At 36.9% G+C, this 17928-nt stretch overlaps 1 protein-coding gene across 2 annotated transcripts in view; it reads left to right on the top strand.

Annotated features, from left to right (window-relative positions):
- LOC143179825 (uncharacterized) overlaps positions 1-17758 on the top strand; it is a 32709-nt gene extending 14951 nt beyond the window's left edge. For both annotated transcript variants that reach the window (XM_076379207.1, XM_076379208.1), the window contains exons 5-10: positions 369-561; positions 1594-1815; positions 2945-3180; positions 3626-3924; positions 4221-4500; positions 17636-17758. In XM_076379207.1, coding sequence (XP_076235322.1) covers positions 369-561; positions 1594-1815; positions 2945-3180; positions 3626-3924; positions 4221-4500 — 1230 coding nt within the window. In that variant the 3' untranslated portion in view covers positions 17636-17758. The remainder of the gene's footprint in view (positions 1-368; positions 562-1593; positions 1816-2944; positions 3181-3625; positions 3925-4220; positions 4501-17635) is intronic.
- The last annotated feature ends 170 nt before the right edge of the window (positions 17759-17928 follow it).

The raw sequence follows: 17928 nt of genomic DNA, 5'->3' as shown, positions 1-17928 counted from the left end.
CAGAATTAATTTGTATACCCAAATTGTGGCTACTGTTGATTTTATGTTCGTGGTAAACGTTATTTGCACAAAAGCAAATGCTATTCATTTGAACAGCTGCGAAAGAAATGAACGGGCATTGCCAGTGAGATCTGACAAGGTTAATTATACCATTTTCACCTGAAATTAGAGCTGCACACATGTTGTGTATATACCATATATTTATTATGTTAATGAAACTAAAAAAATAAGATACCCTAGTTTCTAAAACTCTAAAAAATTAATTAAAAAAATATTATTTAACTGATATCCAAAATATCAAGTTGCATAGCCAGAATGCATCTTAATTCTTGTTTTAACACGACCTGAAATGTTTATTGAAATTTCAGGTAACCAGAGAAGGAGAGCTCCTACCGTTCTTTCAAACTGAGCTAAAAGTAGGCGGTGATGGCGAGGAGGACAAGATATTCTTTATTTGGCCCACAACGATCGTTCACAAGATCGATGAACACTCACCGCTTTATCACATATCAGCTAGCGATATGTTACGGGAGCGGTTTGAGATTGTAGTGATATTGGAAGGTAAAGAAGCAGTAAGATAAGTCAAGAAAAAATGGCATTTATAGTGCGATAAATTTCAATCAGAAAACAGGATGTTTTTCAGAATGTTTTTGTAAATTCATATTTTTGTAAAAACAATTATAGTTTCAATTTTAATATTATTTTTAAAATGAGAATAGTGTTACTATTTGATTACATTTATTTACAGTTACATTCTGTTACAAAGTTCCGAAATAAGTAATATTTAATATACTTTGTGAATCATGGAATGATTGATTAATTACAGAAGTGTCATCTGTAATTTAATTGCGAAACAAGATGGAAAAAAATTCAAAGTATAAAGAACGTAAAGGTTGTTACTCACTTAACAACACAGCGCATGAACAGCATCAGACCAACGTCGACATGCTATATTCGTATTATTATAGGTACATATGTAGTGTAATATAAATGCGTCCACTTATCTATAAAACGCATTGATGCTGTACTATTATAGATAAGTGGACGCATTTATAGTTGCACTATATACATATAGTAATGTGATATTATGTAGATGTTGGTCTGAAGTCGTTTATGCACAGTGCTGTTAAGTGACAGCTATAATTAATAGTACATTACTAATAACCAGATATTTATGGGATCAGAAAATCTTGCAATCGTTATTGATTTATTAAATTTTAACGCAAACAACTTACGAAAACTTTCAAAGCAAGAAACTTTTTTTGGAGTTCTATTGACTATTTAAAAATCCGATTTAGAATATACATTTCAGTATGCAAAAAAGTACAAAAAATATCAAAAATTAAGTACACTTTATAATGTTTGCAAAGTGAAACAAATTTTCAATTAAACTCCACTGCTCTAAGTATGATTATAAAAATAAGAATTTATATAGACATCCATAGCGTATTAATTATTTGTATTTTCATATAAGAATGTATACTTTAAATATTAGTATTATTAAAAATGAACAAATCTTACATGATTTACATTGGCGTGAATGTAATAGAGACCTTCACTTTATTATTATCATCCATGTATATGAATTTTCAGGTGTCATCGAATCAACTGGCATGACCACCCAAGCAAGGAGCTCCTATTTACCCTCTGAAATTCTGTGGGGTCACAGATTTGAGCACATAATCACATTTAAAAAAGAAACTGGAGAATACGAGGTGAACTATACTCTCTTCAACAACACTTACGAAGTTGACACGCCATTGTGTTCGGCAGCTGATTTGGACAAAATAAGGGCAATGCAGCGCGCGAAAGGAGGTACGGAGCAGAGTACTTTTAGCTTCAGAATACCAAAGAACGTTGGTTAGATCGTTGGCAGGAAATCTGATGCTCGTTTGATGAGCCGACAGTGACGATAAAAAGCGAAGTGCATTTTATGATCGCGCGGTTGGATAAATGTAATTGACCTCGATTAACATGAATCTAGTTTATTAAATCTGTGGCGATGTTACTCGTGTCACGAGCCAAGCGCCGCGCCGCGACGCAGATTTCCATTTGATTATGTGACATGATACCGCATTCATATTTCCTGTCGCAATTTTTATTATTAACTGCATTTTGAAGGAAGCGAAGGAAGAAGTAACGATAGCTTGAGAGTAAGCAGTTTGTCGGTAATGGGAATTCAGTGGAACATAATTTTCGTACGAGAGAAATATTTATGAATTCTCCACTGAGATTCTTTAAATTATCTGGATATTTCAAATTCCTGCTTCGCATCAAGACTTTCAAAACCTGAACAGCTGCGTAATTTGTTCACTTATCAAACGACTAGAAACTTAGTGCATCGTTTATATGCCGTAACATACATTAGAATCAAGAATCAACACAGTGGAAAATGAAATGAAAATAAAACGGGGAACCAAGAATGAGGAAGAAGCATAGGCAATTATACTATAAGATTTGCACAGAAATATGTAGGGTGTCTCAGAAATACGTAATTTAAGAGAATATTCTATTTGTCTTAGAGACGTAGAAAAAACACATGGACAAATTTTGTTCAAAATATAAACGCTATTCCTCAAGTGTCTTTACAATGAATTAGGTACAAAAATGTTATAATATTGTTGAAAGCAATTTCCACTGAATCATAAGAATTGTCAAAAATAACTAAATTCTTTTCCATAATCACCACTCGATTTCTTATTAAAGAATTTAACAAAATTGATGTATCGACTTAATAATTTTTAACTACTTATGTATTTCTGGAGCACCCTATGTTGGGAAAGGCAAAACAGCACTAACGAGGTCGGCCAGAGAAAATACGAGCCATTGGCGAGAACGATAAACGAGATTCCTACGTTGCACTCGAACCAGCAATATTTCTGTAGCATAAGTTTTGGTGTATGCACACCCTGTCAGCGAACTTAGATTCCTGGGATGATTTCAGAGCGTATGAGCAGCAGCGGTTTCGCTCATTACCGCGACGTATCCAGCAGTTCCTTGACCACTGGATCCGGTTCGAGCTTGGCATCATCCACTGGAGGACTGCACATGAATGTTCCGATGACGCCACTAACTCCGATTCCAGTTATGATCACCAGCCCCGATGGCTCCCTGAGACGCGAGAGTATGGACAGCACGCAAACGGACACGAGACAGCCAATATTTTACACTCAAAACGAGGTAGTTTTATAAACTGTTTCTTTTATAATGAAGCAACGTTCTGTATTTATTCTTTTCTATTCAGACACATTCCCTCCACTATTTGTAACAGAATGTATGTCATTTGTTTTGATAAGATAAGGTGCTAACTGTAAATTATGATGCATTTTGTGTGAAAAAGTTTATCAAGCTTTGAAGAATCGTTAAACTCTGTACACAGTGACCCAAAAATTAATTCATGGAGGACAGTTAAAAAGTAAAATGGAGTATCTAACAATATGTAATACTTGATACATTTAAATAATAGCGATGTAAGGTAGACTCTAGTATTTTGAATACACGAATATTTAAGTAATAATTCTATTAAATACTGTGCCTCGCGTTAAAAATCATTCACTGGCTTAGAAATTCATTTTTACCAATTGCTGGTTATAAAAAAATATACAATTTTAACTATGTCTTTCAGTTGTTGGATAGCGAACCTCATGTTGTTAGCCATATGCTCGAAGAAGCGAAGAATCAAGAAGATTACAATCGTGTTTTAGAGGATATCAATGCGACACTGAGGAAAAATCGAGCTCACAATAAAGATGACAGAAAGATACACAGGGAGCCATCCAGGAGCACTCTGGATTCCAGAAAAAACGAATTCAAATCTAACACAGACCTTATGAGGAGATCCAGCTCGAGAACAGCAATAGATCAAATGTCAAGCCACGTCAACTCTCCCCAAAGATCACAATCTCGACTGCATTTAGAAACTAGGTGAACAAAATTTGTTTCAATTTGAAAATTTTAAATCTTACACTCTTTAAGGAAGTCGATTCTATTAAAATCTCTGAATATAAGATCTAAACATAATTCTTTCATTAAATTTCTCTTGAATCTTTAAATTTTGGATTCCACCTACCTGGTGAGTCTTCAAAAAAGTAAATTTCGCATTCAAAATTTTTGAGTGAACGTTTTTTGAATTTCAGATTCCATAATTTCACCTCCTTAAACAGTCTCTGGAGACAGATATTTGTTTCAAATTATTCATAATTTGTATTCTATGTGTATAGGCATGCCAAATTCACAGAACCTTCAGAAGGACATCGCGAAGCACCGCCCCACCCGCATCCCCATTCACAGTCAAGGAGATCGAGTTTAAGTGATAACCACAAATCGAAAGAAACGCCAAAAAAGACCAGTTTCATCCTCGGTGACGACGAACACATTAGGGTCATAGAATCACCGATTTCGGAGGTCCCTCAGTATCATCACGACTCTGAGTCACTAGAGACCGATTCCTTGAAAGCGAATCATCATCCTCAGAGCAGAAGTCCTCAGGAACAAGTATAGGTAAGCGAATGAATCATTCTATCGATCCGTATAATTAATCAGGAAAGTTCGAATAGAATCTGTTATTCGCGGACTTTTCATTTCTGTGGAACTGATTCACTCATCCGGAAATTTGTGTTTAACAAAATGTCTCAAACAAAAGGGAATTAACACTGTACACTTAAATAATAGACACACACAAATTCAATTTTGTATGAAATTGGATCGCAGTCTAGTGGATATTGGAACTAGACTAAAAACGGATTGACAACTGTGAGACTGAACTGATACTGTGATAAAACCAGGGATTACCGAGGATTTTAAGGTAGTGATAGCATAGATAGTGAGTATGTATAGTTTGGCGATAGATTCGATGAAGTGAGATTGATCATCATATAAAAATAGAAAACTGCTGAGTTTGGATTGTAGAAGGTTGAATTTTAACACGAAATAATGGCTGATGAAATTGGTATAAAAAGAATTTGATGTAAAATTGAATTAATATCGAAACATCTATATAACTTTAAAGGATGTTAAAGTTCTGAGAGGATAAGAGATATGCTTTTTACAGAAAATATTAGGTACCTTAAAAGAGATTAGCACATTATCCGCTCCACGTCTACATTTATGTCAGTAGCCTTCAGTAGCAGTAAAAAGCTTCTGACAATTTAATCGATGGGCTTCCGTTTCGCTATCGATGAGCCGTTACAAAACGAGCGAAGGTTGAGGTTTCGTTGCCGCAAATTGCCTTGCTGGAGGATCAATTACTCCCCAGGCGATTTGCAACGATCGCCCCCTTAAAACAACTCGACTTCACCGTATACTCGGCTTCTAAATTGTTCTAACTGGGTCACAAAGACGTCATGCGGAGAAGCTTTCATACATATGCACGATTGACATAAAACTCCTTTAATTACAAGGTCTGTCGGAAAAGCACCGAGACTGATTTTATTTTAAAGATATGGTGACACTACATAAGAAGAATTTGTATTATTGAGTAGTTGTAAGCTCACTCTACATTCAATGAAAGTTTCAGTACGTTATCTTCAATGACTTTGACTCTATGATCTACGATTACTTTTATACGTGCATCTTTCAGTAACCTGTCAAAAATATGAAAGTGAAAGAAAGAACTTGTATAACGCTTTATGATAAAAGTTTGTGTTATACAGCGAAACAATTCAATAAATCGAAGGAGTCTTGTGGAGATGACGCCCTATCCCTGACACGATTCCTTTTTTCGGTACAAGGCACTTATAGAGCATTGAGAAATAGAAAAAAATACCGTTCTGAACAATTCCTAGATCAAATGAATACCCACTTGTATTTTTATATTTAAGGTGTTGATGATAAAGAATTTGTGCTTAATGAGCAGTAAGTTAGGCAAAATTATTACTGTGAGGTTTTTGAACAATTCAAAATTCAAAAATTGAAATTCAAAATTCAAAAATTCAAATTTAAAAATTCAAAAATTCAAATTCAAAAATTCAAATTCAAATTCAAAATAAAAATTTTAAATTTTAAATTTAAAATGCAAAAATTCAAAAATTCAAATTCAAAAATTCAAATTCAAATTCAAAATTCAAAAATTCGTGTTCAACCTCAGATTATACCTTCTGCATTCTCAGTAAACGAATTTTTCATCAAAAGAGACACGTCTTAGTCCCACAGCCTCCTTTCTCTTCAGATTCGAGTCCATACACTATTTTCTCTCTCAGAAAATAAAAAACCAATTTCAAGGTTGCCATTTAAAAACAGTAAACAGTATTAAAAGGACCGTGACCCAGCAACTGAAAACACTGTTCACTGAAGATTTCCAACACTGTTTTTGGAAGTGGAAACATTTCCAATGATGTGTAGTTTCCTGAAGGAAGTAACTACTTAAAAGACAATAAAGTTGAAAACATAAATTTCTATGGTATGAGTCTCGTCACTTTTCTAACAGACCTCGTAGGTTACATCCGATTAAAAATCACAAAACGATACTCACTTCTCCATTGTTCTGTTTTCCAATCGAGTTTTCACGTAAACTCTATGCTCTGATCAGAATTATGAAGTAGAACCGCGTGCACATAAGTCTCAGTACCTCGAAGACGTCTCGATTGTCTAGGAATTCAACTCAGAAAAACTGGAACGCATTGTGAGTCACTTGTGTTCCCGTTCAACGTCTCGTCATACCGATACGTAGCTAGCTTTATTACACGCAAGGTATAAATAGAATAGAATGGGTTTAGAGTGATACCATCAGCAGTGGTCCCTCATAAATCTTAGACATTGACGTTATCTTTCAGAGATCGTGATTCCAAATTAAGGCCATTCATGTGTGAATTTAAAATCCTCCTGTCATTTTTATGCGTAATACAAAACAAATACTCTCGACTGAATTTAGACTGAAGTGGAGCTCGAAATCCTCGGACAGAAGTGATAAAAGACAGCTCGATTACAATCAAATGAAACGTCTACACTCAGACTGGGTTTAATCTAACCATATGGTGTGTTGCTCCAATACGTGTCGGAAGACAGTTGATTCGCGATCGTAAATATCGATTGAGTTTCATAGCGGCAATAGTAACAGCTAACAGCAGTCTCCATGGAAAGGTCAGACGGTGTCTGGCCTTTGGGAAGCATTTAGTAATCGACTCGTGATTAAATTCCGCTGGTTTCACCTACGCGGTGTGATTCATAGAGGTCGCGTGCTTGTTTTCTATGCACGACGCCGAGATCAAACACTTAAACTTCGCAGAGTCGCCGCTGAGGATCATAGTACATTCGCTCCGTTGATTCGAGCATGTACTTGTAGGACGAGGTTAAACGAGCACGGAAATCGTCAGTTAAATGACACGAGTAGAACAACCTTAATGGTGATAAGCTGAAAGAAATTGTCTCTTTCGTTCTATTCAGTGGGTTGTTTTCGTATCGAATGAGTCTGATGTTCTTTAACACATTTACAGTCGTGATGGTCACCCATGAACGACACGTTGGATCAGCAATGTATTCAAGACACTCCTATGATAAATAAATTTTAACACCTGTCAACTATTAGGCTACCTTAATGCAGTTCAAATTTTGTGTACTAGTAAATTATGAAATTTTCTTGATTGTAGTACAGTACAAAAAATGTTATAAGAACCAGGGTGAATCGCGTTCGTCACTTCGTGAAGAGATATTCCACGATACGTGATGCAATGTGCGGTAGCTGAAGGACAGATGGATGAGTAGAGGATTTAATAGATCCAAAGAGGCGCAGGTTAGACGATACGACAGGATGAGTTTAGTGGCGGGAAGTGCCCTCGTTATCACGCCAGTCAATTGTTTAATCTCGGCCCGGCCTCCTCCCCTCTTAACCTCACTTCTTTTGCCAAGTTTCCACAGACACGCGCATACGTACGTATACACACACGTGCACGGAGAACCATGACACCACGAGGAAACACGCTAAACCAGCTATCAAGTTCCTCGAGCACGTAGACTCGTGCAAGTGCACGGCCCATGTTGTCCTTGTTTTCGAGTGGCTACCTTTTCACCTGTTTCGTGCCGTGCAAGCTCACCGAGCGTAGAACCTGGAATTAGAGCTTTCCTGCACTTCATTCATCACTTGTTGCTGTTTTTGCTGTTCCCTTCTTTAAGCACGTTCGTCTTTTGAAGAGACCCTCCTACTGTGTGCAGTTCATTGTACAATCTGTTTCATTTTCCTCTGCTCTCTAACAGGGGTTTGTTCTGTGTTCTGACATGAGTCTCTACATTTTCGATAGTTGAGGAGAACAAGTGAACCGCTTAAAAGAATGAGATGTTTGAAGAATGACGCCCGTTTTTGTAATTGGTGCTTTCGTGCCTACTATTTGCCATTTGTTAGTGTGTCTCGGTTTTCTTCTTCCGATTTGTTTGTTTTTGGAAGGAATAAATAGCTACTGTTCTGCTTTCTGTTGCGTTTTGAAAGTACTTTGCTAAATTTTTTCTTTTTCTTTTAACTGTCCTACTTCTCTGGCTTGCTAGTTCAAAAATATGGAAAAAGTGGTGAATCTTGCCTTCATAGTTGCTAAATTCAATATTTAAGAAATGAGCCTAACTTATCGCCAAGTCAAGTTTTAATTCAGTTTTACCTCAAATGGTTCTCTGAAAAATTCCATACTTTAAGTAAACGTGTTCTCATGCAACGGGAAGCATTTTCCTACACGATCGTTAGCATCAATGACCTCTACTACTGCTTACTGTATGCAACTATGTTATCGCGAATCTCTCCATTTCTTATTCAAAACAGCTATTGTCTAGGCGACAATGAACAGTGTATAGAATGACAGCCGAGTCGCGAGGATAGAAAAACGGCAAAACGTATCACCTTGCAACGCGAATTGCGACATCCTCCTCCAACATCGTCCTCGCTCTGATACGCTGATTATACTTGCAGTATCTTGGGGAAGAACGATTCGCGCGTCTAGGATAAAGTCGTTCGCGCCTCACGTGCTTTTCCCTCTCCACACATTAAATTCGAGTTTTGGTGTACTTTATTGAACATAAATCCTCAAATGCTAAAATTGTGAGATAGAATAGATGTGTAAAGATTTTCTGAAGATATTAAAAAAAATATGAAACAGAGATTTATTGTATTATGAGTTCAATTCAAGTATCGTTTTTAAAAATTATATATCTATTCACTTGACATCTAATTAATTTTCAGTAATTAACGAAAATTACATTTTTCATTGCAGACATTAAGTTTGAGTTTGATTGTCAATAAGAAAACTTTTTATTTCATTTTATGAGGTTTAAGACTTTCACCTATTTGGCAGCACAGCGTATAAATGAAACCAGATCAAAGTGAACGTATTCATATTATTACACAGTATGTAGTTCAAATACTGTTATGGATAGATACGTAGATATTGTTCCATCACGAACAACTAAATCACAAAGTAATTGAACAAAATCTTGAACGAGTACCTGCTACAGAGAACAATTCAAATTTTTTACGTTAAAGTTACCACGGTTTTCCAAGTACGAAAAAGAAGAATTATTTGACGAACATTTTTATCTCACATTCGTTTACCTCATTTTCACAACTCTCATGACTAAGATAGTCGTGCCTGAAGGTCGACACACTTTTGTGCCCAAGTCAACGTAACCACTACGACAGCCAAATGTACAGTATGTGTTTCTCATTTTCATCTAATAGGAACGCAGGTTCCGATAAATCTTTCGAACGTATGTATTTTATGAATGGATGACGTTGCAATCGTAGTTGACTGTGCACCTTCGCAATTACTACTGACTCAACTTCAGAGTTTCCTCTGAAAGAAAACTGTAGTAAAACGTGGAACAGCAAAATGTGTAGTAGATATTCATCAGAGTTCCGTATCACGGTGAATCAGCTAGATCCGAAGGAAACATTGAAATTCCCAATTTCTTATTAACATATGAGTCATACGTCAAAGGAAGTATGCAAACATTTAATGGGATTTTGATGATCCTTGATAGTCAGTGGTTCTTCTAAGAAAGAGAGTATTCGATGCTAAATATAGAACTACGATTTCTATAGAAGATGACGTCCTAGAATGTTACCATCCCAAACGCTAGTACAATACTATTGTATCTTCCAAGTTATATTTTATGATAGTATAAAGTAAATATAGCAAATTTAGGAAATTATAGCAACTAGAAATTAGGTAATTACTTTTTACGAGATATGAGAAGCAATGATAAGAAATTTACGATATTTATGATGAATTGCTTAAGTAGGCTAAATAGCTTCTGGCGTCTATGTAGATTCTAGCAAACAATTAAAATGAACAAATCCTCAATTAAAATAAGCAATCTTCTCAAAAATAATCACAAATGTACTTCAGAATTCGCTAACTGCATCTAATTAATAAATCTTGTTTACCACCTTGTCCATCATTCCAAAATTGATTAGCTGTGTTCAAGATTACAATATATCTTTGTTATCGCTAACAATAATTTATCCTCCACGAAACAATTAAAAATGCTCGACTTTATTGACTCAAAACCAATAATTTATGTGACCACAATGCAAGATTTGGATAACTTTGTTTAGTCGATGACGGCTAGATCGTCAAAGTACTCGCGATGCTCATCGAAACGTCACGGTCATGCCCTCCGGCCTCGTTGACGTAATTGGTTATTATCACGGCGAAGTGTGTCCCCTATTAGTGGATACCAGTGTACACACTGTCCGTTGTTAGTGCGCATTAACGTATACAGAGTGCATACAAGCCGATGCACCATGGATGCACGTGCTCTGCTCGCGAAACGATTCGGCGACGAGCGAAAAATGAAATAACAAGCACGTTCGTGCGTTCAGGAATGAAATAATGGATGGGAAGAGTTGTAAGAAGCCAAAGGGAGACGTGATCGAAATTCAGCGGGCCATTGACAATCGAAGGTCGCCGAATCGATCAATCAATATTGAAGTCGCATTACTGTTACTGGTAAACGGGAAAAGTAAATGTGCAATGCTTGGTACATTTCGACTCAAAAGTAAAAATAAGAGTCTATTCAGTTTTCCATATATTCTATCAAAGTGTTCTAGAGAATTATACATTATGAAGAGAGGAATGATAAATCGAGTCACGAACCCATTTCTTATTTTGTAGTTTCCATTATGAATTATTCCTGAAAGCGTACAGTACCTACCTCAAAAAATTATTTCAAGGAGACAGGAAGTCTGTAGTACACGAAACTACATTTATTCTTAATTTTCAACTTTAATGACAATTTTTTATAAAAGATTTCGCGTGCTTCTACCATGGCTCTTAGAAATACTTAATTCTAATTGCTCGTTTCTATAGCTCTATTTCCTATAACACATTCCATAGCAGATTTTCCCAAGAGTTACGTATCCATTTCAAAACTTTCTAACATGTTTCTAGAAATCAGAATAATTTCTACACTTAGGTGTCTATTTATTTACTTTGAAACGAATTGGTGCTAAATTTACATTTAACTCTGGTATTAGCTGTGATATTTAGGTTCAGAGGTTTCTCACGGAATGCCAAACACCAGTGATGAATTAGTACACCTTAAAAAACACCATAATGTATACATATATGTATGTATTCATATAGTAAACCAATACAGTTCCTCAAACACGTTCATTAGCATACACCCGAAAATTTTACGATCTGTTCATACTTGAACCTTATAAAATATGTATGTACGAGCTCTCTAAAAGATTACTGTTTTCTCAATATTAACTTCATGAAGTCTTAAGAATCTTGGAGGATTTGTCACTTTAAACTTCAAGACGACAGTGATTAATCACTGGTAATTTTATTCTTACTCACACTAACGGGTCATCTAACTCGAATGTTTTTAACAGGCCAACTACCTCGAGGGTCATTCATGACAAGCACTTTGGTCGTAGTTTTCTTAATATACGAGGTGGTCCATTTAAGTAAGGGCATCTAAGTATCTCTTTCTCAAATTGTGATGATACAAAAATGTTTCACATCCAATTTGAATGCTATCGAATGCCCAATATGCTGTTTAGCATACCTAAAATATTCCATAGTAAAAAAAGTGTTCATATCTCGAAGAGAAGGAGCAGAATATACTACTAAAGTAGGACCACCTATTTCTGTATCACCCTGTATTTACAGTATATACACCTAAACATTTATCACCTTCCAGGCAACACTAATATCATCAGCAATGATGTAAAATAAACGCATCGCTGAACCATGAAGTATTCTTCTTTTTATCGATACATATTTGCATAAATGAAAGTGCATATCTCCGACTAAACTACACGGCAGTCAACATGTTAAAACCGAAGTAACGAAGCTAGACAGTAGATCGTTCATTCAGCCGAGCAAAAACTGACTGATTGAAAAGTTTTTGCGACACACGTGAGCCAAGATCGGCTAAGAATACTGCACTTGAGATCGAAAGCGACAGGTGTCTCAATAAAAACGTCCCAAGATCCATCGGCGTGGATCGACAACAGTAGAATCTAACGAATAAGACGTTTCACGTGTGTATGTGTCTATACGTGACTCGATGTTGATCGACGATCCTCGATCTCGTTGAGAAGTAGGAGGAAAAGGCTAAGTAAGAGAGAAAAGGGAAGGGATAAAGGCGGGCGAGGAAGGTGCGTTGACGTCACTGGACAAACTCGCTGCTCGCTACGCTCGTTGCCGACGCGATCGCAGTTTCACGAAGTTTCAACGTCGACGTGCTGTTCCTCGACCGGTTTCGATCGTTTCCTCGTCGAAATAATCCGCGGCCGATCGTTCGGGAACGCTGCGAGCTCGCGGCAAAGTGCGGTGCTTCAGTGGCGGGAAATTTGAAATTCAAAAAAGTGACGCAGCTCGTTCGAACGACATCTGTGGAGCGGCGAAGACCACGTGGCCAACTGTGCCGATGACTCGAGCTTGAAATTCGACGACATAAGCGCGAGATTTCGCGCGATTTACTTCGTCTGTTGCCTCGTAACACGCGAAACGAACGACCAAGGCGAACGCGCATCGTTCTTTTGAGCTACTTCGGGCAAAGTGCTTTCACGGATTTTTACGCTTGGCTGTTGGCACCACTGACGACCGTTTGAAAGGTAAACGTCAATGACGTGAGAGAATGCGTTAATTGATCGGCGTGATCGTCCGCTGTCGAAGGTTCATGTGATACACGCGCAACGGAAAGACAATGAAGCGGTCGGTCAGATGATCGGTGATTAGCATCTCGCAGAATACGAATTTTCTAACATCCGATCGCGTGCTGACCTGATTTGCTTTTTCACGAGTAGTGGCTACTACATGGTAATCGTGATTTCTGTGCTGTTCGGTTTCGATACTCACACGGTGTCTAATTCTTGTAAAGTTTCGGTAATGAAGGAGAACTTGACAAGCTTGATTAAGAAAACCATTAATTAGAAATTCTATTGGTCACGATTCCTGATAAATGCTGCTTGAATGATCCTGTCCATCTATTACTTACCCATTCTACTTATATAATGCACATCATTTCAAATGAGAAAACATTTAATCTAAGGATTCGGTTTTGTTGGATGGAAAATTTATCCAGTTACAATTACTTATGTAAACTAATTTAATTTAATGTAATAACTTATAAGTTATGTAATTTATAACGTAAATATGACTTTCTATTCATGCATTAAAAAATATTTTATACATTTTTGTGACTAAAATATATCACGATAAAATTTCATAGTCCGATACTTCACGTCAGCTACGCGTATTTATATTCTACAAGTAGTAACGGTGGGTAATAGACAGACACTGCAGACAATTTGTCTCGCTGTACAGTAATATAACGCCTAAATTCCAGTAGAATTGTAACGCTTTGATTACAATGATCCAGCCCTCTACCATCCCAAAAAAACAGTGCTGAATAGTGCAGGAATTTTATATAACCTTACATCAGTTTTATTTATGATAACTTTTGACTTCAAAGAGGCGTACCGTCACGCTCGGCGAAGTCGAAAGCAGCAGCATCGCGTGTGGAAATGTCCAACACGCGTAAGGGATAGATTTCTATAATGAGGGGCTCGCGTATAACACGATTAACGTACTGCTCGACGGATACGGATCATCTGTGGCGTAGCATGCGAATTTGAACGCGGACATCATTGAACTAACTTAACTCATGTGACAGTGTTTTAACCCTTATCGTAACAAAGGGGATCATTGAAATTTCAACTACAGATTTTTAAGATTTAAATGTCAGAAAGTTCACAAACACTTTAAAAAAGAAACTTTTCAAAAATTATATTCGATCGTACTGGAGGAACGGTATTACGATTCCCTAATGACCCCACTTATGTGTGCTAAGGGTGAATATTATGAACATAATTTAGATAGGGTAATACGTACACAGGAGTCAGTAATTTCTGCCATCTTGAAGATTACTAAATGATCGATGCTTCTTTTTATCTTAAAAGGTGATTTAAGGTACTTGAAAAATTCACTGCTTGAGATAAACAGCATTAGAATACCTAATTATTTTTTAGATACCCTATACAATTTTTCACCAATATTGTAAGTACCAAAGTTCACTTTTGAGAAGAAAAATTTATACAGAATTTATAGAGAAGATAGTTACAGAAGGCGTATTCTTTTGTAACTGCATTCGTTTTTAATAGTGTGCATTCTCTTCCGATGAAGCATTGTCTTTCGTAGTCAGATAACTATTTTAAGGCACTCTATAACGCGAGATTCACGTGCTCAAGTTCCTGCATTCTCCCTGCCGGAAACGTCCCTCTTCACCCTCGATCGACGTGTGCATCTAGCGAAACGCGAACGATTAAACGCGCAATTAAATAGCCGCGCCGAGTGGTCTCGCGATATTTGCTGATAAGACTTCGTTTTGTTCCTGCGAATTACGGCGAAGCTCGTTAAAGTCGGGAAGAATTGGACGCTGGAAACGAGCGTTGCCAAGTGGCGCGCGAAAACAACCACTTGGCTCGCGCGTCCGCTTGTGCACGTCCGCGAACACTTAAAACGAATCCTTTCGAACTACTTGTCAGCTATGAATTTTTCGAAGGATATTTTCCTTGTGAAAGTGTGATAGGTATTACTAACCCTGCTTCTAACTCTTTTTAATCGAAGAATGGAGTAAGGTAAATATCCCAATATTCGAATGCTTAAGATGTTTGGTGTCTCAGTGAGTGGACAATCTAAAAATACATATCTCGACACTTAAATTGCGTCTAGACCATTCTAGAACACTATCTTTTATTTTTATTAGGTAGACACTTTAGAATTAAAGTTTACAATGAAATAAAATTAGCGTTAATGCTCAAGTACCAGGACATGGTCGGTTACTAAGATATTTACCCCGCAAGTTGAGAACGTGGTCGAGTCATAGTGCTGTCATCATTGTTCCAGAGTTGATAATGATGATTTAACTTCAGAGAGGAAATTTAATCAGTGTATTAATATTAATTTAGGAATATGCTAGCTTAATTTATGATATTTAGTATGCTAACACATGAAGCATTTGTTTCCCTTTTACTTCATAGAAACGGAAGACTCCACTGGCATTAAACCAGCTAAATCGTAGTCATTTGCCTCTGTTGATAGTTTTGACTTTAGATAGGCAGACAATTGTTATGCGATTGAAAGCAGCATCGACGAGAAGCATTCCCGAGGGGGCTTCACATCCGGCGAAATTCGCGAACGATTCGTCGCGCACGGCACACGTGGCAGCGTGTAACGCGCGTACTTACACGATGTTCATCGTGCGTCTGCATTATCCCCGCCATAAGAAGGAAACGCCATGGCATCCGTTGGCACAATCTCGTGCAACAGGCGTGAATCTGAAACAGTTGCGAGTGCGACGCGCTTACGTGCGCTGCTCCAGCTTGGGAAAAACGCGGGAAAACGATCCCTCCAGTCAGATCGCTCTAGTGAGACTCTATCTCTGAATAGTTCTGTGGTTCTAAGGTAGAGCAGCATAAGTCACATGTTTCCATTTTCGAGATACTGACATTCGAAGTTTTGAAACTTAACTGTCTATCATGGGCTTGCGTTTTGCTATCGTTTCTTATCCCTTAGTGTAAATTGTATTTTTGTATAAAAATAATATATACCTTAAATGGCATTAATCAAAGTGACTGAATTTTATATAAATTCAATTATTATTGAATAAACATTGAAGATTAAAATTCAGTTTGAAGTAAAACTGACCTGAACAGTGCACAAGGGTTAAGGGGATAGTTCCTTTAATTTAATCGTCATTTTTTAAAAATACAAATTTTGAATTGTGAATTTTAATTAAAGGTTAAACACAAATTTTTAAAAAGTCTTTAACATATTCGAAATCAGTGACTCACTGTATGGATGATTTTAAGATCGGGATTTAACTTTGAAATTCTTTAAAGCTCTTTGAAAATTCTTTGAAAATGTGACTTATGTTAATTTACCTTATAACCACAGAATTTTTTTTCTAACTAATAGAAATTTGCTGGCCTTTTCGAAAGTTTTCATATATTTCAGATATTTTAATTGCGAAACTAATTTTCACTTGTTTCTTTTTCCCTTTTCATTGATAATATCTATTACTTTTTTCTTTTGTAACTCTGAATTACGAATTCGTGTTTTTCGTATTTTTGAAAAAATGTTAAAAATGGTTGGATTTGGCTTCAAAAACAGATACTAAATTTTTTTTATTATTCTCAGTGTCAGTTTGGTCCATTCTGTAGTTTTAAAAGAAAAATTCAAACGTCACTTTTTGATTTTTTTGTGTTGTGTAATTAGTGGTAAATCATTGTACTGAGAATCAATCCTACTCTTCTTCTTCCAAACAGGTTTCCATAATCGCTGTTCGAGAGATTCGCTTGTAATAACAGGTGAAGTTTACACGGTAACAAAGTTGTAATTCAAATTTATTTACCTTCGGTATCTTTGCACTTATTTCCATAACAATTTGCAAATATGTTTATTTATCTGTTCAGCTTAAATTATTGCTTCGTCTTCTTCAAATAGTAGTTTCTCTTTTTCGAGATTTGCAAGATTTCTCTCAATAATAAAATTGTGTATTTCGAGAGAAAGCAAAGATATTTTGTTCTTGTAATAGCAGGTACGTGATAAAAGTATATTTATTATACGAAAGAGTAAGCAAAATCAGAAAACAGAGAGAAACTAAAAACGAAAAGTCTCCTTTATACATATTATCTCATATCGCCTATATCGCCTCACTCAATGATTCAAAGATTACGTTCTTCCGTGAATCTATAAAATTATTATGCAACAGCTCATCGAAGTCTCGATCTAAACAACACATTTTTTCCAAGAATGCTTTCCTTGCTGTTCTTGTTCTGATTTTCTTTCAACTTCATATTACCAAAGCCCAATTACCACTTTCAAAAAAAACACTGACCAGTAGTAACTCAAGAGCCTAACGCTCAGATACTCATCCTCAATTTTTCATAAAGACCATAAATAATTGTCTACACGACCAACCGTACATTCATTCCCAAAGAGAGGAAGGCTGTTTCCTCTCAAGATTCGATCGAAACCGGAAATAGCTAGCGCATCGTCGGAAGCCTAATCCCAAGACCGTTTCCGTTACCGTGACGTAAACTCGTCGCCATTCTCTTTTATCAAGCTTCGCGAGACGAGCGACGCGACGAGAGAAAAAAGGCGAGACGCGTTGACTAAAGTGTGACACCGATTGTCCGCCGTAGGGACGAGGAATGGTGGGATTCCATGAACGGAAGGGCGGTGTGAATGCCGGAGGAAAGTGAGAGGAAACGAAGAAACGATGGCAGAAAACAGAACTTTGCTCTTCGTGGCCAACAGCCGTGAGTCATCGTCGCTCGGTGACATCCACCACCATCAGCTTCATTCCCATCCTCGAGGCGAGATAACAGGTGACATCTCTGTCGATTCGTAACCGATTCGTCGACGAAAGGGGGAGAGATAGGTACGCGGAGGGACGAGGGAGAGGGAAGGACGAGATGGACGTGAATTCGCGACA

The sequence above is a fragment of the Calliopsis andreniformis genome, chromosome 5 (assembly GCF_051401765.1).
Source record: "Calliopsis andreniformis isolate RMS-2024a chromosome 5, iyCalAndr_principal, whole genome shotgun sequence".
Lineage (NCBI taxonomy): Eukaryota > Metazoa > Arthropoda > Insecta > Hymenoptera > Andrenidae > Calliopsis > Calliopsis andreniformis.
Note: the sequence above shows the minus strand (reverse complement) of the source record. Positions and strands in the feature narration are given on the sequence as shown.